Here is a 25,611-nt window from a genome sequence, read left to right as displayed (position 1 = left end):
CAATATACGAGACAAACGAACACGACACGCAAAAGGCCTGTACTGTTCCATGATATGCCTACCATAAATGGCATGATGCACCATAACTCTGAAGTAAATCAGTTTCAGACAAAACTTTATTTCACTTTTTGCTCTTATTTCGACGCATATATTACACCCAAGAAATTTGTACAGTTACTTCTGAATCAGCCTGTATATTCGTACGAAACACACACAAGAGGATTGCTTCAAGACGTTGTACAAACATAACTTCTCAACTGTTAAAGTTGACACTTGATTTACGTCATTGCGCAATATAAAAGTCGTTATTATGTATCCCAACCTCGTTCCAGACCAAAAAATTTTCCACTTGTTCTGATATGTAGCTTACTCGGAGAAAGCATTACCTTTCACTAAATGACTCTCTTGAGATTCGCAAAACTAACTGGCAAGGCGTTATTTACTATAAACCAGTGATAACTGAGTGTGTTGCATGCTGCAGGTTACAACGCCGGAGATACAGGTGCGTCGGCGGGAGGTGGTGCGGTTAGGCCACGGCTTGGGCCGCCCCTGTCCTCGTCTCATCGAGCGCCGCATCAACGCTGACCCAGAACACCTGCCCGTCTGCGCCGAGACGTAAGTCGTGCAATGGCACACTTCCTACCTTGTTGCATTATGGCACCTCTCTCGTGGTTTAAAGCTACTAGCAATACATTCTGAGTATTATAGCCGGCCGAAGTGGCCGTGCGGTTAAAGGCGCTGCAGTCTGGAACCGCAAGACCGCTACGGTCGCAGGTTCGAATCCTGCCTCGGGCATGGATGTTTGTGGTGTCCTTAGGTTAGTTAGGTTTAACTAGTTCTAAGTTCTAGGGGACTAATGACCTCAGCAGTTGAGTCCCATAGTGCTCAGAGCCATTTTTTGAGTATTATACATGCTGAATCAACTGAAACCGGCACCACAAATGCTGCGGAGATGAAAAGAGCTGTCGATGAGCGGTTTATATAGAATGAACTGGTAGTCAAGAGCTCACATTTTTAGCCAACAGACAGATTCCAATACTACTCAGAAACTTTATTGCTTGTACAAACATACACTTTTTTAAATGTAACAATGCCTATTGACATTAACAAACTACGAGTAGGGTAAATTAGAATGTCAGTGGCGTTCGTTACAGGATTCTAGTGCGACTCGTTTACAAGATGTCGTATTTTGAAAAGTTTCTACCCAACATTTGTTTGTGCCATTCAACTTGCGTAGTTGATGGGTAGAATGTCATCATCTTTGATTACAGTGTGCTTGTGTGCGTCTTGAGCGCATTGTGATTTGCTAGTCAGTTAGTGTGAGACAGTCCTAGCAGTAGGTCGTGAGTGAGAAAAAGCCGACATGCTCCTGATGTATGGAGAGTGTAGCAAGAATGCATTTCGTTCTTGCACGGTGTATGTTGCAAGCTATCCCAACAGATGTCAACCATGTCGGCAATTATTTGTCAATCTCTTCGACCAGTTACGTCAAAGTGGTAGTATAACATCTATACAAAGCAACAGAAGGAAACAAGTGTCGACAGAAGAGGGGGAAATTAATGTACTTGCTGCTGTTGCAGTTGATCCGCCCATTATCTCCCGCGCAATCGCACGAGGAAGTGGCATGTGTCAGGCAAGTATCCTACGCATTCTCCATCGATATAGGTTCCATACGTATCGTGTCTCTCTCCATCAAGAGGTGCATGGAAACGATTATGAGAATCGTGGTACCTTCTGTTCAGGGTAGCAAGACAGGATACTTCTGATGTATCATGTATCTTGTTTAGTGATGAAGCAACATTTACCGATTATCGCTAGGTAAACCAACGAAACGTGCACTATTTGTCTGTTCACAATCCCCGTTGGCTTCTTCAGGTGGAACGTCGGCGTCCATGGAGTGTAAACGTGTGGTGTGGGGTAGTGAACCATCAGCTCATAGGTCCGTGTTTCGTGGACAGTATACTGAACGCGCATAAGTATCGCAACCTCCTAATAGACCATCTTCCACGGATGCCAAAGACGTTCCTCTGACGACTAGGAGGAACCTGTGCAACATGATAGCTGTCCACCCCACAGAGCACGAATTACTCCAGCATGTCTTCATGAATTGTTTCCAAATCGGTGGGTTGGATACAGTGTACCTGTACCAGGCCGACCCTTACCCCGGATTTGACGAGTGTAGATTTTTTGTTTTGGGGAAAGTTGGAATACGCTATCTACAAGGACATTCCAACTACACCCAATGATACTCAACGACGTATTACTGCAGAGTGCTTGTCCATCTCCGATGAAGTTCCATTTATAAAAGTGTATGTTTTCACAAAAAGTGCACTTCCTAATTATTATTACAATCCGTTGGTTGGCTAAAAATATGTGTCCCAGACTACCAATCCATTCTGTGAAAACCTCACATCACCTACACTTCCCCTTTGCGCAACACTTGTGGTATAAATTTTAGGTGAAGCACATTGTTGTAGCAATAAATTCCGCATAAGGTCTTTTTATATGACAATACATTCTGCATAACGCCGAGAACATGAGCATTCTGCACTGTGCATGTGCACGAAAATAATGTATATGCAGAAGCAGATATACGCGATACGCACCTGCTACAATCACAGACAACAATAAAAACGGCTCATGCGTGCGAGTGCAAGTTAGTGGTTGACAACATCCATTCTGCCATGTTATCATCTACTTAAGGCTTTTAAGAGTTCTTCAAGCCGAATGTAATGCAGCAGTATTAACTAGCGATGATTTTTTTCTCATACAGGACACCTCGCAATCGTGAAATTAAAACCACATACTTAATACTAAGTACGAGGGTGTGTTGAAAAGTAATGCCTCCGAAATTTTTGTACGAAAACTCTTAAAGCTTTTTAAATAAAACAAACTGCGTTAACGCCCTACAACTTTATTCTTCGTGTCGACATACTTATTTCTCAATATAGTCTCCCTGCCGACGAACACATTTCTCCCAACGAGAGACCAATTCGTTGGTCGGTCATCGTAAAATGTCGGGTTTTTTTAACGGAGCCACGACTTTACTTCAGCTTTCACTGCTTCATCACTATCAATTTGAAGTCCTCTGATGTGTTCTTTGTATTTTGGAAACAGATAAAAATCAGATTGGGCCAAGTCGGAAGTCAGTGGAGGATGATCGGTGTTGTTGCGGATGTCACAGCACTCGTGTGGTCTGACATTGTCATGCTGCAATAGAGGGTTCTCCATGTGTAGACGAACACTTCGAATTCGAAACTCCATTACAACACGTTGTTTCACACGCACCAACATAGTTACGTTATACACCGTCATATTACACGCTGCAATTCTGAACCCTCTAACGACAGAGGGCTGTAAATATGTAGACACGAAGAATAAAATATAGAAGATTGGTAGCGTTTGTTTTACCTAAAAAGTTTTAAAAGTTTTCACACAAAAAACTCGGAGGCATTACTTTTCAGCATGTCCTCGTCTCTCTTACTTCGCCTTACTTAAAAAAGTAACACGGTATGGTATTCTTCTAAAAGAAATGTAGACTGCCTGACAAAAAAAGTGTAGCTCCCAAAAAACATGGTCGGATGCCAATGCAACTTCATACGTGTACGGTCGGCGAGTATATAAATGATTAGAGCTTCAAGAACAGGTAGAATATCCACTAGACGGCATTACTGTTGTTTGTGTTTGGTGTCATTACCAGGCTTGGTAATGTATGTATGGGGCATGAAATGCGTCACGTGTTGAGTGATCACTGTGAAGGACATGCAGACGGCACGTAACGTATGAGATAGCGTTATCAGCACCTGAGACAGTTTGAAAGGGAGCTCATCGGGGGTTCTCATTTGACTGGCTTGTCGAATCGTGCAATATCCAGATTTCTGGGGATTTGGATCTGACAGTACGCCAATGTTGGACTGCATAGGAACATGAGGGCAGGAATAATGGTCGACAACGCTCTGGTCGACCACGCCTAACCACCATAATAGAAGGTCGCCGTAGTGTGCATCTAGTGCGTCTTAAGCTTTTCACAGCTGCACCTGCCTTCCGAGAAGAAGAAATGGACACTCTGTGTTGTGTACATAGTTCCGCGTAGTCAGCGCGTACACAACTTTCCCACTAGAGCGCGCCCCGCTAAGCACAAACAGCGCAGGCGCAGCGCTCGTCCGTCTCCGCACTACGAGATGGCGCTGCCATAGAGACGTTCCAAATTCTGCTTCCGCTGACCCGCGTGTTAATATGTAACGCAGCCAATGAGATTGCTGCTAACATAGAACCTTTTCTCCTCGCGGATCACACTCGCGCAGTGATACATGAACGCGCTTGGTATTATAACGAGTGTACAGACCTCCGATTAGTCAGTCTGCATTTGTCTGCACCAGTGTGTACCAGTCTGCATTAGTATGTACCAGTCTGTACGAGTTCTACATTTGTCTGTACCAGTCTATAGTCAAGTTTCAGTCTGCGCCTAATAAGATTACCATATTCCCGTACATAGCCATGAAGATAAATGTATAGACACTTTTGTCAAGTATCAGAGATATATGTGCGAATAAGATTAACGTACGAATACCAAAGGAACTTCAGATTGTCAATTTTAGTCACCGTCAATCTGCTGCACTAAGCGTGCAAGTGGCATTTCTATCGTCTGACCTAACGGCAGAGGATAGACACGCCACGATAAGACCACGAGACATTTTGCTGACACTCGCCTACTTCTTTAGAGCGACAAGTCAAATAATCTGATGGTGTGTTTACTGAAGGTCTTACAGTACGCACACCACACTCTGTGTGGTGTCACCGCCAGACACCACACTTGCTAGGTGGTAGCCTTTAAATCGGCCGCGGTCCATTAGTATACGTCGGACCCGCGTGTCGCCACTGTCAGTGATAGCAGACCGAGCGCCACCACACGGCAGGTCTAGAGAGACGTACTGGCACTCGCCCCAGTTGTACAGCCGACTTTGCAAGGAAAGGTTCACTGACAAATACGCTCTCATTTGCCGAGACGATAGTTAGCATAGCCTTCAGCCACATTTGCTACGACCTAGCAAGGCGCCGTATTCAATTGATAATTAATATTATGAAGCATGTACCGTAACGAGAGATGTTCTACAATTGTGGATTAAAGTTAAGTATTATATCAACTACGTACTTTATTTGCAATTCTCAAGATATTGTGCTGTTCCAGACCTCACGCCAGTCAACGTGTAATTAAACGCGTGCATTTCGGCCTTCTCTAGAAACACAGTGTTGGCTCTTCTGCCAACACTACACTCTGCACCATTCTGTGCCATCCCGCACCATTCTTCGGACAGTAGCAGCAGACGCATTAGAGAATTACCGTTCCATGCGAAAGCTGCCGTTAACACAACAACAAAAACTACTGCGTCTGTAGTGTTGCCGTGACCGGGATGTATGGACCGCAGATAGATGGTGTCGCACCGTGTTCAGCGATCAGTTGCGGTTCTGCATTACGCCGAACGACAATCGTCAGCGTGTATGGTGGCGACCTGGGAAAGGTGCCATTCTTCCAGTGATTTGGAAAGGTACAGAAGTGTTACTACTGGCGTCATGGAGTGGAAAGCCATCGTGTATGACTTCAGTTCGCGGCTGGTAGTGATTGACGAAAATCTGACGCCAGAAAAGGTACATCATAGACATCCTGTGTCCGCATGTGTTACTTCTCATGCGACAGTATCGTGATACCATTTTCAAAACGACAACGCTCTTCCACAAAAGAAACGTGTCTCTATGAACTTACTGCTTGATATTGAGATACTCCCGGGGCCAGCATGATCCCTAGATCTAACGCATCGCCACTTCGTGCACCAAGTCTGCATGGAGGCGACTGAAGGATTTTTCCATGTTGATGTTTCAAGCTTTCGGCAATAGCGTAGAAGAAAACTGTGGCGATGTGAACAGTGGTCTTGCGACGGTATCTAACATTTACTGCGTGAGTAGTGCCTCATTTTCCGGAGATCGCAGATGTATTCATATTTGCGCGAATATCTGACTGTCAGTTACTGTTCAATCTCATAGATATGTAACTTATTCATCTTTAAGATTTTCTGACACCCCGCCATTTTTTGGAGCATCTCTTACACAAAGGACATACCAGTAACAGCCTTCCAAATTTCCAGCTTAAGGATTTTCCCCTCATGCGGTCCTTTGCTAACGAACATGGCTCAGCTGGAGTGGCCGTGGCAACCCCATCCCGGCAGAGTTCTATCAGCCCCGGAGCCGCACAGCTTCGCAAACAAATTCACCTTACCTCTTACTAATTGCAGACGGCCGATTAGGTCACCTACATACGCCTATTGTTACGGTCTGGAAACAAGTGAGTCGAAAGTTTTTTCGAAATTCTTCAAACAACCCAGTTTTATTCGTAGGATGTCTCAGGCACAAAGCAGAAATAATTCTCGTCAGAAGGTCCTCTTCACGTGTTACGTGTGCAAGAAAATCCAAATCATCCCTTAAGAAATCGAGTGGGCTCTGATCAAGCGAACGATCTAGTCCCGAATTAGGACCTCCTCTTGCACGGAGATTCAGTCTGATATCTTCTGTAAACATCGCCAGTTCTTAGATAGGATTTCTGTGAACTTTAACTATGTTCATGCCTCTTCATAGTTGCAGAATGGAGATTCTTAGAGGCCAATAGATGACTATTGAGACTATTGAGCATTCCTTTATGGAGAAACAGGCTTGACCCGGAAAAATTAAATACACAGCTCTGAAGCAACCAAAGTCTCTACATGAGCTGAAGAGCATGGTGCCGCAGTGGTTAGCACAATGGACTCCCATTAGGGAGGACGACGGCACAAACCCACGTCCGGCCATCCTGAATTAGGTTTTCCGTGATTTCCCTGAATCGCTTCAGGCAAATGCCCGTATGGTTCCTATGAAAGGGCACGACCGATTTCCTTAACCATCCTCCCCTAATCCGATTTGACCAATGACGTCGCTATCTGGCCTCCACACTCAAATCAACCAATCATGACGCAAAGTATGAGGTCAGTATGAGATATATATTCTGAAAATGGTAGCGGTGTAGCTACGTTTCCCGTATTCTTTTCCTTAAAATACCGATACACTAACCTGTTACAAACGAAGCTTATTGAGTGCTTATTTAACGGCATTCATCTACGATAGAGAGCACTGCTTTTCGCAAGTCGGTTGTCCCACAAAGTTGCATTGTAGTACCAGTTTTTCTGTTTCCCAGTATTTTAGGAACATTAACCCTCCTCTGTAGTCGAGGCCACTAACGCTTGACTGTGCAGGGGCGCCCTGCTCGGAGGTTAGCTGGTTGAAGTCCTGGTGATAGATGAAATTTTCACTGCCAGTATTAGACCAGGAATGACAGGAGATGTTATAGGGTAAAGTTCCGGATCACTAGTCTTTGCGACAATGTTCTGGATTAAATGCCAAATCTCTACGAAGTGTCTGATGACGAAATGAAGGGATGTGACACTGTTAATGGTGATCCGTTCATTGGATGGGGACGTGAAGCTAGGCGGCAACCTTGGTGCTATTTTAGATGAGTAGGTTATGTGCTGGCACCATGTTCCACCCTGTCCCTTCCATAATCGTCATCATATATCTCAAACATAACACTACTCTATATACGCATCAATGGGGCCAATGAGCGAGAAAGAATAACATCCTTTCCGCTAGGTGGGTGAACCCATCTCGTGGGACATCCCAACCAACAATGCCATACGACATTTAATTTGGAACAGTCTTGGAAATATGGTTCACACGTCTCCTAATTCAGTTCTGGCGCAATACAACCTCTCAACTTCCCTGCAGTTTCCATTTGCTTATCAGCACACTGAAGTGATGCATGTTAATTCCGTGATCGGGTACAGCGCCATTTCACTATGGTTGTGCACATCAACTTGTAACCACTGACTGCAGTTTTACAGAAACTTAAATTATGACTGTACATGTCCGTGAATACACCTCACCATTTTACAGCATTAGTGGAGTTTCGGGCCCGTACCCCTCCTGATGTGCGCCTAAATGTTGGCCAGGAGTGCGTAATCTGCGACATTGGCAGATATATACACCGTAAATTAGTTTATTCTTTCACACAAACAAGTATTCGTAGGATCTAGAATGACAGTAGTAGAGCCATCCTTCACCACTCGTGAAACTTTTTACCCTCCTCACTGAAACTCCCCGTATACCTCAAATAAGATGTGCATTCATATGGGATCTTCTAATGTCTGCGTTCTAAGTTCAAAACACGTCCTACTTCTTAAACCACAGTGAGACTCCGTCACTGTGAACACAATGCACAAAGTTAGTTAATTAGTTACATGTTTCGTAGAGCATTTGAACGATTCGTTTATCGAAACAGTGTGAACCCAGTCAGTATACAATACATGTATAAACATTCGTTCGTGTAAAAGAAGGAGTTGTCCACAAGAAATGACTTTAGCTTAGATTCAAAATTTGCTTCGCGACCAGGTATTGAGAAAATGTTGTTGTATATTGACCTACCATCTGAGTCCCTAACATTTAAAAACCTAAAATAAAGGTAATTTTTCCTCTATTGTTGTAGGAATGGACATCGCCGTCCTTCTCAAATTGTGATGGACTATTCATGACGAATTTCCTTAGCGAATATATGTAATGTGACGGTGCAGTTAAAATGCCTAACTCCTTGAAGAGTGAATACACATTATTTTTACTGCTCGTTTTTGTGCAATCTATACTTTCTTTCTACGTCTTCAGTTACCATATAATTGCAAATCCACCGTCAGAACCTTGTAAGAACTATGAGTCGCCAGACAAAAAACAATCCCACGTGATCAGTCGTCTAACTAAAATATTGATTCCACCAGACGGGTTATTATCATCATGTTCCGAACTGCGGCCTGAGGCAGTAATCCACGTAAACGAAAATTCGATTTATAGCACCGTTGCATCTGACATAGCTTATTCACTGTTTGATTGTTAGACACTCCACACTGGTGGACGCTGTTATAGGATGGTGTGAGGGGTAGCGTGGGGACAGTGCGTGATGCATCCTCGTGTGAGCGTAAGGTGCATCTTCTATCAGTGCGAGTGGCAGCAATAGCCCACCTCAGGACTGATTAAGACTGTCCCTCGTACCTACATCTCTCAACCGCATGTGGGTAACATGGTTAATTCTACTCTCGACAGTTCTTTTCCAAGGCCACTTACAGAATGTCCAATTACACAAAGGCATTATACCTTACGATCATAACCAATTCACGTCAAAAAAGTATTACTTTTTTCTTCTTATACAGTTTAATAACTCATATTCATAAGACACAAATTAGGACACTGACCTAAAGTTGACTCCTCCCGTAAAGTGGATTCCCCTGGTCTCTTGCTCTGCATTTTCATGCACTCTAGTGGAACCAACTGTAAATAATAGCCGGCCGAAGTGGCCGTGCGGTTAAAGGCGCTGCAGTCTGGAACCGCAAGACCGCTATGGTCACAGGTTCGAATCCTGCCTCGGGCATGGATGTTTGTGATGTCCTTAGGTTAGTTAGGTTTAACTAGTTCTAAGTTCTAGGGGACTAATGACCTCAGCAGTTGAGTCCCATAGTGCTCAGAGCCATTTGAACCATTTTTTTGTAAATAATAGTTCAGGCTTTTATCACTCTGTAGCGGAGCGAACAAGTCACCCGCTTCAATTGCAGATATTCAGTTTGTCATTAAATGTTTTGACAATGGGAAAAGTTTTTACATTATGTCACATTTTGCGCTATTGCTCCTAGATATAGGCAGGTAAACCTATCAGCTTTCATGTGTTTTTGAAAGTAAGGTTTAAGGTTAATGTTTATAATTAAATCGTTTCATGAAAATGTTAGGTTCATAATGTATTGCCTTAACAAAATGTAGGCTCCAGTCGCGTAAACTGGACCCCTTTAGTTGCTTAAACCAGACCCCTTACTTTTGCATGTCTAAAGACTGTCATGATTCCAAAAGGATAATCGATAAAGGTGTTCAAAAAAAGGCAGAGTCCGTCTAAAATGACTAAAGCTAATGAAACAGTTCAGAAAAAGATGGGTTGGGAGAAGGCCAGTGAACAGTCTAACATTTCAAAAACAACACTTACGAGATTTTCCAGCATGAAGTACCCACCTGGGGAAGTAGCAAAAACATAAAGAGGCTAACCTTCGATTTTGGGAAAAGATCTTGAAGAAGAGCTGCTTTATTATAGTCTTGCTATGGAAGCTTCTTTCTTTGGAGTTACTCGTAGTGACTTGTGAAGAATGGCCATACAATTAGCAGAGGTAAGTAACACTGAACAGCCTTACAAAGATGAAGTTGAGGGGAAAAATGGATTAGTATTCTTCTTAATAATCACAAAACCACACTATCAGAAACAAAACCTTCAGGAACATCTTATAGCAGAGCTCTTGGTTTCCCCAAAGGAAACACAGGAACGTTCTGTAACCTTCTGGAAGGTGCTATACGATATTATACACTGGTGTCTAAAATTAAAAAGACAAACTGCTATCTCCCCGTACTAGTCACGATATAATCATACATACTGTCAAATGGATGTCCGTACGATCGCGCTCTGCACAGAAGATGCCATTCCGGTCAACGGGCAACCATGCCAACGACGACGTCAAGGCACCTGTTCTATGAGGTAGTTTGCCGGTAGCCCCACATCCACAATCGTTGTGTACACAGTCACAGACGGTGCAGTATGGCACAGAGAAGATGCCTACGAGATTATATGCGGTGGAGGGTCATGGAAAGAAAGGAAGCAGGACAGTCGAAAAGTTATGTGGCCCGATGGCTTAATGTGAATCGTTCTGTCGTTTCTCAGATGTAGTGACAGTTTATAGAGACCGAAAGTGTATCCGAAAGACCAGGACAGGGCTGACCACTGTGACTTCAGAAGAGAGGACCATTATTTGGCTGCAAGGGCACGACGTTGCCGCCTTAGTACTGCACGGTAACTGGCATGTGAGCTCGCAGCATCGGCTGGACGTGTTGTATCGAGGCAAACGGTGTGCATAAGACTTCGGCAGAGTGGCATTTATTGTCGGAGACCTGCTGTATGTCTACCTTTGACGCGTATTCACGGAAGGGCATGTCTGCAGTGGAGTCATCAACATGCCATCTGGACGGTCGAACTGTGAGCCAACGTTGTTTTCACAGAGGACTCCCGATTTAGTCTGGAGAGTGATTCTCGATTTATCCGCATCTGGAAGGAAGGTGGAACACGATTTCGGGACCCAAACATTGTGGAAAGAGACCGATATCGGGGAGAATCCCTAATGGTGTAGGCAGGGATTATGTTTACTACTCGAACCCCTCTTCATGAAATTGTACGGATGAATCGGCAGGATTTAACTGATGTCATGTGTCGTGACGAAATCTTGGGACCTCATCTGCAGTTGTTGCGAGGTGCTGTGGCCCCAGAGGGACGATTATGTTCGGCCTCAAGAGCACGAATGGTTGTTGTTTTCTTGGAAACGAAAGATATTGCACGCATGGCGATGCCTGCTCGCTCTCCCGACTTGAGTCCCATAGAGATGCACTAGGGAGACCGCTTGAATCACGTCAGCATCCACCAACCACTCTCCAAGACTGCGAGCAGCTCTGCAGGAAAAATGGCCGTTATTGCCTCAACATAAGTTTGATGACGTTCACAGCTTGTCCCGTCGTTGTCAGGCCTATATTGCTACCGGAGGTTGTCACACCCCATACTGAACTCATTAACCAGTTGTCGAAATGTGTGTGCAAATTCGTTAAGTTGAAAGAAACGAAGAACATATTTGTCTACCGTTATGCATGTTACGGTCGTTTACGTTCTTTATTCTTTACGTTGTTTCTACTTTACTATCACCTGTTTATAGTTTTTGTGGCAAAATAAAAGCAACCTTGCAAAATTTCCGTTTGTTCCTTTAATTTTGGACACCAATGTACTTACACTTTGCGACAGGATTGTGTTTAGTCTGATGTAATACCTGAAAAAAAAAGTTCAAATGTGTGTGAAATCTTATGGGACTTAACTGGTAAGGTCATCAGTCCCTAAGCTTACACACTACTTAACCTAAACTATCCCAAGGACAAACACACACACCCATGCCCGAGGGAGGACTCGAACCCCCGCCGGGACCGGCCGCTGATGTAATACCTTTTTCTAATTTTGTGTAATGTTATTTTGTAGATTTTTTTCAAACTTGCTAAGTAGAAATTTCGAAAAATATTTTATAACTATTTTAATTATATTTTGTATGAATAAACTGTAAATGGAGCATAGAATTATGAAGTGAATATTAGAGCCTTTAAAAACATAGTTTTTTACTATTTTCTATTTTTTTAAATCCAGAAAAAATGGAGGTCAGTCTTGGGTACTTTCCTGTGTATTTTGGATTATTACTTCTTTTACAACTTGTTCTGAAACTTCAGTTCTTCCTCAGTTCCCTCTTTATTCTCGCTTTCACTGCATCTGATTGCTTTTCGCACTAATTTATTCCTTATCGTTTCACAGACCATTAAATTATTTTTCATAATTTCATGATATACTATCCAGAATAAATTTTCACTTTGCAGTGGAGTGTATTCTAATTTGAAGCTTCTTGCCTGACTAAAATGGTGTGATGAACCGAGAAGAAGCTTTGCTTTTTAAGGGAACTCTCTGTACCGACTGTGCAATCCAGGCACGATTCATGAGCCGCCCTCACAGCGGAAAAAGGAACTGCCAGAAATGAAGTCGTGTTAGCTCAGATGGTAGAGCAATTTCCCGCAAAGGCAAAGGTTCTGCTTCCAATTCCGGTTCAGCACACAGTTTTAATCTGCCAGAAAGTATCATATACAACGTCTATTTAAATGTCTGCCTGTAGAACGATTTGAAAGAAAATTGCCATATCACTGTTTCTGTAATATGTTGTTTCTTCGTGTTCGTTAGCGAACTTCACTCCATAACTTTTGTCAGTTGAAGTAAACATTAATAACAGCTGTTTCATTGGACATAATTTCCTATGACTGCGAAAATTACTGCATTTTAACGCAAATTCCAGAATAAAACCACCAAACCAAGTTTCATTGCCTCCAAATGTAGTCGGAATAATGCCACACGCAATGAATATGGCATGTTAACAATTTGTAAGTTATGACGAATACATTAAATTAAATTCACGAAGGAAACTGACTAAATTTTCGGCGTGGCCACGAGAGTGTGGGTGTGGACGTCTGTGTGGTTGTGTGTGTGAATACGTGTACTATTTCTCGAAAAAGAGGTAGGGCTCGGAAGCTAATGGGAATGCTTCTTTATGTTATGTGTTTCTGTGCTCCACCCATCGATCCGCTATAGGTGGGTAGTTGCCTTTCCTTTAATTTACGTGTAATAATTATAGGATAGTTGAAGTTTCTAGTTTGTCGACGTCTTTCACACTCTACTACAGCGTTATCACAATAGCCGTGAAGTAGCCATCAGTTAATGCTCTGTCGAAAAGGAAACGTGTGCACAATGGACGGTTGACCTCTGCGGTCCGCGACAGTCAAACAAACCGCGACTGGTCTCATCGTTCCAGTTGTTACACGACGCTCGTTCAGACTGCGTCACCTGCTTTGCGCTATTTGAATACTGCAAGCGAAATGACACTTTGTTGTGGAACATTGGCAACAGCAAACAAAATGGACGTGACCATAAAAGCGCCAGTAACATGAGGCGAAGTGCCAATTGCCATGTAATTTTAAGTAGACTTCACTATTGGTAAATAGTAAATTTAAATCTCTTATTAGAAAAGTAATCTGTTAACAGAATAGCAACCGTAGGTAGGGCCTGAATAATCACCTTCTAAAAGCTTACTGGAATGGACTAGCAGACAAAGCATCAATACGAACTCTGACACTTCATCGACTCATTCTGTAATATGCTACAACTCAGTGTGACGAAAGCGTAGCCACTAGATGAAAATAATCACACAGCTAAACGACCCTTGTAGTAAGACTTTTGCAACCACATAGCACCTCTTAAGACGTACAACTTTTCAGCAACAGGAGAGATAAGTATCTTATTTCGACACTGTTTCAATATTTAAAACAAACCGTTTGATTTAATGACTTCCTTACGGCTTTTGGAGTAAAATGTGGCGTAATACACATTAATTTATCTTTTTTAGAGCCAGCAGCATAATATATTCCTGATAATGACATGATTATTGGAAAGATGCACCAAAATAGCTGCATATAATAACTAATGTTTGCTCATGACAGACTGTTTCGGATTTTATCGTCATTGTCAAGTTCGTCCAGATTGATACTTTCAGGAAGGACTTCATGATACTTAAATCTATACTCGACGTTCACAAATTTCTCTTCTTCAGGAACGCTTTTCTTGCCATTGCCAGGCTGCATTTTATATCCTCCCTACTTCGATCATCATCAGTTACTTTGTTTCCCAAATAGAAAAACTCATTTACTTCTTCAAGTGTCTCATTTCCTAATTTAATTCCCTTACTGTCACATGATTTAATTTGACTACATTCCATTATCCTCGTTTTGCTTTTGTTCATGTTCATATTATATCCTCCTTTCAAGATACTGCCCATTCCTTTCCACTGTTCTTCCAAGTCCTTTGCTGTCTCTGTCAATCGGCAAATCTCAAAGTTTTTGTTTCTTCTGCCTGGACTTTAATTCCTACACCAAATCTTTCTTTTGTTTCCTTTACTGCTTGGTCAGTATACAGATCGAATTACATCGGGGAAAGGCTACAACCCTGTTTCACTCCCTTCTCAACCACTTCGTGTGGAGTAAGGACGGAAAAAAAACTTCGTGATTTAATAATCAAATTCTAAAAATGCTGAGGAAGTACAGGTTGCTACACTCTCTTTTCAAAAAAAGAACGATCAAATATCGACAGGAAAATGTCAATAGAAATTCGTAAGTCCGTAACATGATCAATGCGCTAAGTATACAGCACCTTACACATTCATACCTTAGTTGGAGATTTTGCCTAGAACCCGAGAAAATTCTGGCCGGGTAAAATCACTAAGTGAATCGAAGGCTTCTATCCAGACATTCATCAATCAGTCTGGGGTGAAACTGAAGTTTTAAATTTCGCTTTTAAGAAATTAGTCACACAGGAGGATCGTACAAGTATAATGTAGTTTCACTGTCGCACAGACTGCGCATGGAGGACATGCAAATATGCATCTGAGACCTAAAGGAGGCTATGAAAGGATTGAAAACAAATAAGTCACCAGGTTCAGAAGGAATCCCAATTCACTTATACAGGGAGTACTCTGCAGCATTGGCCCCTTACTTAGCTTGCATTCATCGTGAATCTATCGCCCACAGCAAAATCCTAAGGGACTGAATAAAAGCGAAGGTGACTCCTGTAAGTAAGACAATGGAGCAAACCCCTCAGATTAAAGACCAATATCCTTAACATCGGTTTGCTATTGAATTGTTGAACACATTCTTAATTCGAATATAAAAATATCCTTGAGACAGAAAAGCTTCTGTCCAATAATCGGCACTGATTTATAAAGCAATGCTTGTGTGAAACTCTGCTTGCACTTTTCTTACATGACATCACGTGAAACTTGGATGAAGGTCAACATGGCAGATTTCATATTTCAAAATTTCCGAAAAGTGTTTAATACACTGCTCCACTGCAGACTGTTGACGAAGGTCCGAGCATACGGATTAGGTTACCAAATACGTGAGTGGCTCGAAGACCTTTAAGTAATAGAACGCGGTACGTTTTCGTTGACCTCGAGAATTCATCAGAGACAGGAGTATAGCTAGGATTACCCCAGGGAAGTGTGATAGGCCCACTTTTATTCTCTATACACATAAATTAAATCGTTTATAGCGTGAGCATCAATTTACGGCTGTTTGTTGACGACACTCTGGTGTATGGTAAAATGTAGTCGTTGAGTAACTGTAGGAGGATGTTCAAATACAGCATTGCCAAACACAAAATTATTTAACCCTGAATTCCAATCAAGAACAACTGCCAAGATGAGAAACATAGAAGTAGATATCCTCGGTGTATCAAAGTATCTTAAATCACTTAATAAAGTCAAGGCCTCCGATCCAGATTGTATACCAGTCAGGTTCCTCTCAGGGTATGCTGGTATAAGAGCTCCACAGTTAGCAATTATATACAATCGTTCGCTCTCAGAAATATCCGTGCCTAAAGCGTGGAAAACTGCTCAAGTCACACCAATACCCAAAAAGGGAAGTAGGAGTAATCCGCTGAATTACAGGCCCATATCACAAACGTCGATTTGCAGTAGGGTTCGGGAACAAACACTGTATTCGAACATTATGAAGTTATTGACACATAGCACGGATGCAGAAAATGTCGTTCTTTCAAAACACAACTAGCTCTTTATACCTTTATACTCATGAAGTAATGAGTGCTATCGACAGGGGATGTCAAATTGATTCCATAATTTTAGATTTCCAGAAGGCTTTCGACACCGTTCCTCGCAAGCGTCTACTAACCAAAGTGCGTGCCTATGGAATATCGCCTCAGTTGTGCGACTGGATTCGTTATTTCCCGTCAGAAATGTCACATTTCATAGTAATAGACGGAAAGTCATCGAGTAAAACAGAAGTAATACCCGGCGTTCCCCAAGGAATGTAATAGGCCCTCTATTGTTCCTGATCTATACTAACGACATAGGAGACAATCTGAGTAGCCGTCTTAGATTGTTTGCAGATAATGCTGTCATTTACCGTCTTTCAAAGTCATCAGATGACCACATAGAATTGCAAAATGATTTAAATAAGATATCTGTATGGTGCGAAAAGTGGCAATTGACCCTGAAAAAAGAAAAGTGTGAAGATATTCACGTGAGTACTAAAAAAATACGCTAAATTTCGATTACGTGATAACTCACACAAATCTGAAGGCTGTAAATTGAACTAAATACTTAGGGATTACAATTATAAATATCTTGAATTGGAACGATCACATAGATAGTTTTGTGGGTAGAGCAAACCAAAGACTGGCAGAACACTTGGACGGTGCAACAGGTCTACTAAAGAGACTGCTTACACCACGCATGTCAGCCCTATTAATTGCTGTTCGGTGTGGGATCCGCATCAGGTGGGACTGACGGATGACATCGAAAGAGTACAAAGAAGGGCACTTCGTTTTGTATTATCGCGAAATAGGGGAGATAATGCCACAGACATGATACGTGAATTGGAGTGTCAATCTTTAAAACAAAGGCGCTTTTCGTTGCAATCAGTTTTCTCCTCCGATTGTGATAACATTCTGTTGGCACTCACCTACATAGGGAGAAATGTACATCACGATAAAATAAGAGAAATCAGAGCTCTCACAGAAAAATTGAACTGCTTGTTTTCCCGCGTGCCGTTCGAGAGTAGAACGTAGAAAGACAGCTTGAAGGTGGCTCACTGAACCCTCTACCAGGCACTGTAGTGTGAATAGCAGACTAATCAGGTAGATGAGAACACCAAGACATTTCACACACCGCCTAGTACCAAGGGGGGAGGGGGGAAGGAGGGGTATACTCTTCTCCCATCCTGAAACAAGTTCAAAGAGATTCGTTAATTATTGTTGAATTACGTTAACAACACACTTTTTAAAGAGGTACTTATATGTAAGTTGGGTCCAGAACCTAAAACTATCTTGTAGCACACTCTTAGCGATATCAACGCGATTTCAATAACATGTAGTAACGAGCTGGGGGTTCCATTATGCCCACCACAAGAAATTACAAAATACAAATTTCCTTAACTGTTGTTGAATTTTACTCTAAACATACTAGTTAAAGAGGTATTGATGTGTAAGTAAGCCCTGAAACAGAAAAAAATGAAAATGACATTCACTGTAAAAAGTGACCTCTACAACTAAACTTAAATTTTGTTTTAAGTTTAATTGAAAAATTTAAAACATTTGTGGAATATGCGCGAGGAATTCATTAAAAATAATAAATACTTTTTGAAGATTTAAAAGTATAAACTAACTGACTTGATTGCAATATTTTCACACGATGGGAATAAAATACCCCCTCCCCCTCTTGGTACTGCGTACTGCGAGAGTTAATATTATAGTTTACTTTTCACGTGAAATATCTTTCATTAACCGACTGTACACCATGCAGTAACAACAATGTTGTAACCAGTGCTCACACAGCTTTAGATATTTGGAATACTAAGTATGTAATCTACCACTCTGGGCAAAATTTACCTGAAAGATATAGGTTGGTGCGTACGTATGTGGCGATTTTATTTGGCCTGCTACGACGCAGGTTGCTGTAAGTGCATTTATCAACTGTCATTTTTTATTTAAGGTTCTAATATTGTCCTTGCAATGACTTTTTGAACATTCCATATTAGAAAGTTGTGAGGAGCGTTGTTCAGGGGTTAGTAAACGGAGGGTTCAACGGAAAAAAATCTTGCAGATTCCCATTTGAGATGATGTTCCTTTGCTACCGACTACAGGTTAGCTAGAGCCACGACACTGGCACAAGTAAAAAAGAAAAAAAAGGTTCAAATGGCTCTGAGCACTATGGGACTTAACATCTGAGGTCATCAGTCCCCTAGAACTCAGAACTACTTAAACCAAACTAACCTAAAGACATCACACACATCCATGCCCGAGACAGGATTCGAACCTGCGGCCGTAGCAGTCCCGCGGTTCCGGACTGAAGCGTCTATAACCGCACGGCCACCGCGGCCGGCTGGCGCAAGTCAGGTTAGCTTGAGCCCGACGGCAGTGGCATCTTCGAACAAGATAATACGCCATGTCACAAGGCCAGGAATGTGATGGAGTGGTTCGAGGAAAACAGTGGCAAGTTACAGTTGATGTGCTGACCCCACAACTCGCTAGATCTGAAAGCGATCGAATACATTAGGGATCTGCCTGAACGTGGCGTCAGAGCTCATCGCCCCCCTCCACGGAATTTACGGAAAATAGGTGACTTGCGTGTGCAGATGTGGTGCCAAGTGGCTGATCACTGTATAGTTTTGTCATACAGAGCTGTGTTGTATATTGGTCATTTGTGGTACCATTTAGTATAGTCGAACAACTGTACCGAAAGATGATACGACAACTCTGCAATAAAGTTATGTTATGTGGGTTGCGTTCAAATCAGGCGGAATGCGCTCTACATTATACATCTTCAGATATTACTAAATAAAAAAGACGGAAACACTCCCTTGTGTCATAGAAGACTCAAACCTGCTGTACGCTGTAATGCGATTATCTTGCAATCATTTAACATAGTGCAAATTCTTCAGAGATTCTCTAGTCATGGAATGCTGATTAACCTGAGATATAAATCATCATCATCATCATCATCATCATTTAAGACTGATTATGCCTTTCAGCGTTCAGTCTGGAGCATAGCCCCCCTTATACAGTTCCTCCATGGTCCCCTATTCAGTGCTAACATTGGTGCCTCTTCTGATGTTAAACCTATTACTTCAAAATCATTCTTAACCGAATCCAGGTACCTTCTACTCGGTCTGCCCCGACTCCTCCTACCCTCTACTGCTGAATCCATGAGTCTCTTGGGTAACCTTGCTTCTCCCATGCGTGTAACATGACCCCAACATCTAAGCCTGTTCGCCCTGACTGCTACATCTATAGAGTTCATTCCCAGTTTTTCTTTGATTTCCTCAGTGTGGACACCCTCCTGCCATTGTTTCCATCTACTAGTACCTGCAATCATCCTAGCTACTTTCATATCCGTAACCTCAACCTTGTTGATAAGGTAACCTGAATCCACCCAGCTTTCGCTCCCATACAACAAAGTTGGTCGAAAGATCGAACGGTGCACAGATAACTTAGTCTTGGTACTGACTTCCTTCTTGCAGAAGAGAGTAGATCGTAGGTGAGCGCTCACTGCATTAGCTTTGCTACACCTCGCTTCCAGTTCTTTCACTATGTTGCCATCCTGTGAGAATATGCATCCTAAGTACTTGAAACCGTCCACCTGTTCTAACTTTGTTCCTCCTATTTGGCACTCAATCCGTTTATATTTCTTTCCCACTGACATTACTTTCGTTTTGGAGATGCTAATCTTCATACCATGGTCCTTACATTTCTGATCTAGCTCTGAAATATTACTTTGCAAACTTTCAATCGAATCTGCCATCACAACTAAGTCATCCGCATATGCAAGACTGCTTATTTTGTGTTCACATATCTTAATCTCACCCAGCCAGTCTATTGTTTACAACATATGATCCATAAATAATATGAACAACAGTGGAGACAGGTTGCAGCCTTGTCTTACCCCTGAAACTACTCTGAACCATGAACTCAATTTACCGTCAACTCTAACTGCTGCCTGACTATCCATGTAAAGACCTTTAATTACTTGCAAAAGTTTGCCTCCTATTCCATAATCTTGTAGAACAGACAATAACTTCCTCCTAGGAAACCGGTCATATGCCTTTTCTAGATCTATAAAGCAAAGATACAATTCCCTGTTCCACTCATAACACTTCTCCATTATTTGCCGTAAGCTAAAGATCTGGTCCTGACAACCTCTAAGAGGCCTAAACCCACACTGATTTTCATCCAATTGGTCCTCAACTAATACTCGCACTTTCCTTTCAACAATACCTCAGAAGATTTTACCCACAACGCTGATTAAAGAGATACCTCTGTAGTTGTTACAATCTTTTCTGTTTCCATGTTTAAAGATTGGTGTGATTACTGCTTTTGTCCAGTCTGATGGAACCTGTCCCGACTCCCAGGCCATTTCAATTACCCTGTGTAGCCATTTAAGACCCGACATTCCACTGTATTTGATGAGTTCCGACTTAATTTCATCCACCCCAGCCGCTTTATTGCACTGCAATCTATTGACCATTTTTTCCACTTCCTCAAATGTGATCCTATTTCCATCATCATTCCTATCCTATTCTACCTCGAAATCTGAAACATTACTGATCGTATTTTCACCTACATTGAGCAACTCTTCAAAATATTCCCTCCATCTACCCAAGGCATCCACAGGATTCACCAGCAGTTTTCCTGATCTGTCCAAAATGCTTGTCATTTCCTTCTTACCTCCCTTTCGAAGACTGCTAATTACACTCCAGAATGGTTTTCCAGCAGCTTGACCCATAGTCTCCAACCTGTTTCCAAAGTCTTCCCACGCTTTCTTCTTGGATGCTGCAATTATCTGTTTGGCTTTGTTTCTTTCTTCAACATAACTTTCTCTGTCTACCTGGGTTCTGGTATGTAGCCATTTTTGATACGCCTTCTTTTTCCTTTTACAGGCTGCCTTGACTGTATCATTCCACCAAGCTGTTTTCTTCATCCTACTTTTACACATTACTGTTCCAAGACATTCTTTAGCCACTTCTAGTACTGTGTCCCTGTACCTTGTCCATTCCTTTTCCAATGACTGTAATTGACTACATTCAACTAACTGGTACCTTTCTGAGATCGCTGTTATGTACTTGTGCCTGATTTCCTTATCCTGAAGTTTCTCCACTCTTATCCTCCTACATATGGACCTGACCCATTGCACTTTTGGCCTCACAATCCCAATTTCACTGCAGATTAAATAATGATCAGTGTCATCAAAGAATCCCCTGAATACACGTGTGTCCCTCACAGTCTTCCTGAATTCCTGATCTGTATTATATAGTCAATGACAGATCTGGTTCCCCTGCCTTCCCAAGTATACCGGGGAATGTTCTTATGTTTAAAAAGGGAGTTTGTGATTACTAAACCCATACTGGCACAGAAATCCAAGAGTTGTTTCCCGTTCCTGTTGGCCTCCATATCCTCTCCAAATTTACCCATAACCTTTTCATACCCTTCTGTTCGATTTCCAATCCTGGCGTTAAAATCACCCATGAACAGAACACTGTCCTTGTCCTTTACTCTAACAACTACATCACTGAGTGCCTCATAAAAACTATCCATCTTATCTTGATCTGTCCCTTCACAATGCGAATATACTGACACAATCCTAATTTTCTTGCTAGACACTGTCAAATCTATCCACATCAGTCGTTCGTTTACATACCTTATTGTAACTACGCTGGGTTCCATTTCTTTCCTGATGTAAAGCCCTACACCCCATTGTGCTATTCCTGCTTTGACTCCTGACAGGTAGACCCTGTATTCTCCCACTTCCTCTTCTTTCTCACCCCTTATCCGTATGTCACTAACAGCTAAAACGTCCAGCCCCATCTTACTTGCAGCCTCTGCCAGCTCTACCTTCTTCCCAGAGTAGCCCCCATTGATATTAATAGCTCCCCATCTCATTACCATTTGTTTGCCAAGTCGTATCTTAGGAGTCCCTGGTTTGTCAGTTAGAGGTGGGACTCCGTCACCTCCAAAGGTCCGAGGCATTTTGCTCTGATTGTTGCCAGCATCATATTTAAAGTACCAGGGAAGCAGGTTGCTAGCCTTACTTGCCCCGAGTCCCATTGGGTTTTACCCTTAACGGCTGAGGGACTAACCGGTGGATTTGATAGTCTTTGCCGTATGAGCACAAAGGTGACCACGACTCAGAATATGTCCGAGATGCCCAGCCTTATTCCAAAGTAACTGGTATCCCGACTGTCGGGACCACTTACTTGGCCACTCATACGTTGCCCGTGGTTCATGAACTAGGACATGACTACAGGAACCCACACCATGAACTGAGATATAAATCTGATAACTATTTCGCACAGCCTCTGCATATGGAAGGTCGACCGTATCGTCGGTAATTGTGGTGAGGGACACAGGAGAAGCCTTAGACGGGCGTCTGTTGAACTACATGTGTAAGAGCGCTACGACGACGAATCTGAGTGGCCGTCAGGCGAGGCGAAACTCAACCCGGCGCCAGAACCCTCTGTCGCCACACTCAGAGGCTAAACAAATATAAACCGCGTCCAGACACCGCCACTGCTCTGCTTTGTTTCACTGGTTCCAGCGCCCGGCGAAGTTAAGCTGGAGCGAAGATCTCAAAACACAGACGACCTGATGGAAATTATCGCTTGTACTACTTCCACCGTTTCCAGTAGCGCCGTTGTATACCTGTTTCTCTAGGCAAGTTTAAATCAACCCACCCAAATGCTAGGTTTTCCCTTGACTTCGGCGAGAATCGGCTACTTACCCGAAGTTTTAACATGCCCCGAGATGCTACAGTTGATTAAACATTCATGAGCAAGGAAATGGAGTAAGTATGGAAATAGAAAAATTCGAATGCTGTCGCCAAGAATGAGTTTATAGTCTGGCAGTAATTTTAATAAAATATTTTCAGGTGTTCATCCACACCAAGTGTTTAAATTTCCGCGAGCTTGTCACTGGTCCAGGACTACTCGAAATAAAGGTCTTGGAATTTTAATTTGGCTGTATTGGAAGCTGGAGAGAACTAAATGAATTCGGAAATTTTCGTTGTGTTAGAGACCAAATATAAACCATGATGCACGTCTTTTCCGAGTCCGAAATAGCAAAAAATGTTTATCGCACTACGTGTAATCTAGGAAATTATAGCACTGAAAGGTTTTCGCAGTTGCAATTATAGACAATCATCAGCTGTATAATGAAATGACGACAATGAGAATTTGTGCCGGACCGGAACTCGAACGTGGATTTCCCTCTTAATGGTGAGCGGTCGCCTTTCCATTAGGCTACCCGAACACGATTCGCGGCTACACCCAAACTTCCATATGTAATCAACCATGTGTCTACAACACAAACGTATTTATTCGCCCCCCCCAGGCGAGCTACTTTCAATCAAAATGTCTCCCTGTACGGGAACGTACATTATGGATGTACGAGTGCACACTGTGGACACATGGTTGGCCGCATATGGAAGTTTGAGTCTAGCTGTGAGCCATGCTCGGAAAACCAAAAGATAAGGCAGTCGTTGGCGATAACCGAGAAATTCGGGTACGAGTCCCTGTTTGGCACAAATTTTCACTGTCGTCTGTCCATTATAGAACTGATGGTTGTCCACATTCGCAACTGCCAATACATTCACGTATATGTGTGTGGATGAGAATCAAAGTTATATGATTTCATTCGTCATTATCATAAGGGCGCTGCACCTGACGTGATGGTATTGGGTTCTATTGGGAACACAACACAATCATCTCTGCCTGGCATAGCCGCTAATCTGGACAGCAGCCGCTACATTTCATATGTGTAAAGGCCGATCGTTCAGTCCTATTTTTGATGTCTTCGAGATATTTTCTTTCAGCAAGCTAACACAAGACCGTACGTTTCCTGTGTTGTCCTTACCTAACTCGATATGGAATGTGTTCGATTGCTGTCCTGGCCAGTATGCTCTCCCGATTTCCAGACTAGTTGAAAACCTCCCTTCATTGGTTCCCAACAGACTGGCACGCCACCAGTCGCCAACCACTGCGACTGACGAATTCTGGCTACAGTTGAAGCGCCCTGGAGTAACGTACCCATGTTTGTCATCCAAACTCAGTTAAAATGGTTCAAATGGCTCTAAGCACTATGGGGCTTAACATCTGAGGTCATCAGTCACCTAGACATAGAACTACTTAAACCGAACTAACCTAAGGATATCACACACATCCATGCCCGAGGCAGGATTCGAACCTGCGACCGTACAGCAGCGTGGTTCCGGTCTGAAGCGCCTATAACAGCTCGGCCACAGCGGCCGGTGTGCAAACTCAGTGTCACTCGATAATAGTTTACTTGTATTACTATTACAGGGTGTTGCGTATTTGGTTTTCCCTTGCAAATGGTTTATGATACTGTAAATTACATAAATAGGGATTGATAATCTCACGGTCTCATATTACCAACAGAGTATTCCGAATGACTGTTTCTACATGCATCACATACTCTGAATTATTGAAAACACGAAAACAACAACAAATTTCGGTCTTATAATGAAAGAAAGACACTTATTATAATATGCCGTTGAGATATTTATTTTCAAATTAAGGTACGTATCTCTGCACTGTAAAGAGCAAACTGTAAGTTCTGACGTAAGAAATGAACTGAAGAAACACAGCGGATTAATAATTGAATTCAGTTGTGAACTAAGGTTATCGGCAGCGATTTCCAGATCGTGTAAAACTTGGTGCTACTTTTTCCACTTCTTTCACTTTCACGAAAACATAATTTGTGTTAACACACTCCAAGTTTTGTATCTCCTTAAAATCTTTATTCCTGTTACTGGTTAGCAGTGTTAATACAATATTCCAACTAACAGCGACTTTGAGTTCATAAATTAAGTTATCAGCAATTATTTTATATACTTTGAGGGAGTTTTACCTTTTTATACAGTTGTTTATTAAACTCTGAAAATACATTAGACGTGCTGTTGACACCAATGGGTAACTCAATGTTTCTCGAGTTTTCCATTTCTGTTTTTCTCAGTCAAGTGATGTATACTTAGCGATATTACACTCTGAAATAAACGATTATGGTACTATACCTCCAAATATGACGTGACATCTGTAACACGATATACTCATTTCAAATATATTTAATATCACAAAGAGGCACAGGTAATAGTTTAAGATAACTACCCAAACTCTTAAAAAATGCGCTATCAAGAATGTCACACGTGAATGGAATGAACTTTGTACCACATATTTAGGTACGTGGTAACGGAGATAAACACCAGCAGTGAGCTAAATAATTAACAACTCAGTTTTTTATTCATGCCTCATAATCTG

General features: G+C 42.2%; 1 protein-coding gene across 1 annotated transcript in view; it reads left to right on the top strand.

The window, feature by feature from the left end:
• LOC124721953 (thrombospondin type-1 domain-containing protein 7A-like) overlaps positions 1-25,611 on the top strand; it is a 1,225,854-nt gene that overhangs the window by 692,400 nt on the left and 507,843 nt on the right. Inside the window, exon 9 of the mRNA XM_047247119.1 lies at positions 482-615. Within this exon, the coding sequence (XP_047103075.1) occupies positions 482-615 (134 nt within the window). The remainder of the gene's footprint in view (positions 1-481; positions 616-25,611) is intronic.

Source organism: Schistocerca piceifrons, chromosome X, assembly GCF_021461385.2.
Source record: "Schistocerca piceifrons isolate TAMUIC-IGC-003096 chromosome X, iqSchPice1.1, whole genome shotgun sequence".
Taxonomy (NCBI): domain Eukaryota; kingdom Metazoa; phylum Arthropoda; class Insecta; order Orthoptera; family Acrididae; genus Schistocerca; species Schistocerca piceifrons.
Note: the sequence above shows the minus strand (reverse complement) of the source record. Positions and strands in the feature narration are given on the sequence as shown.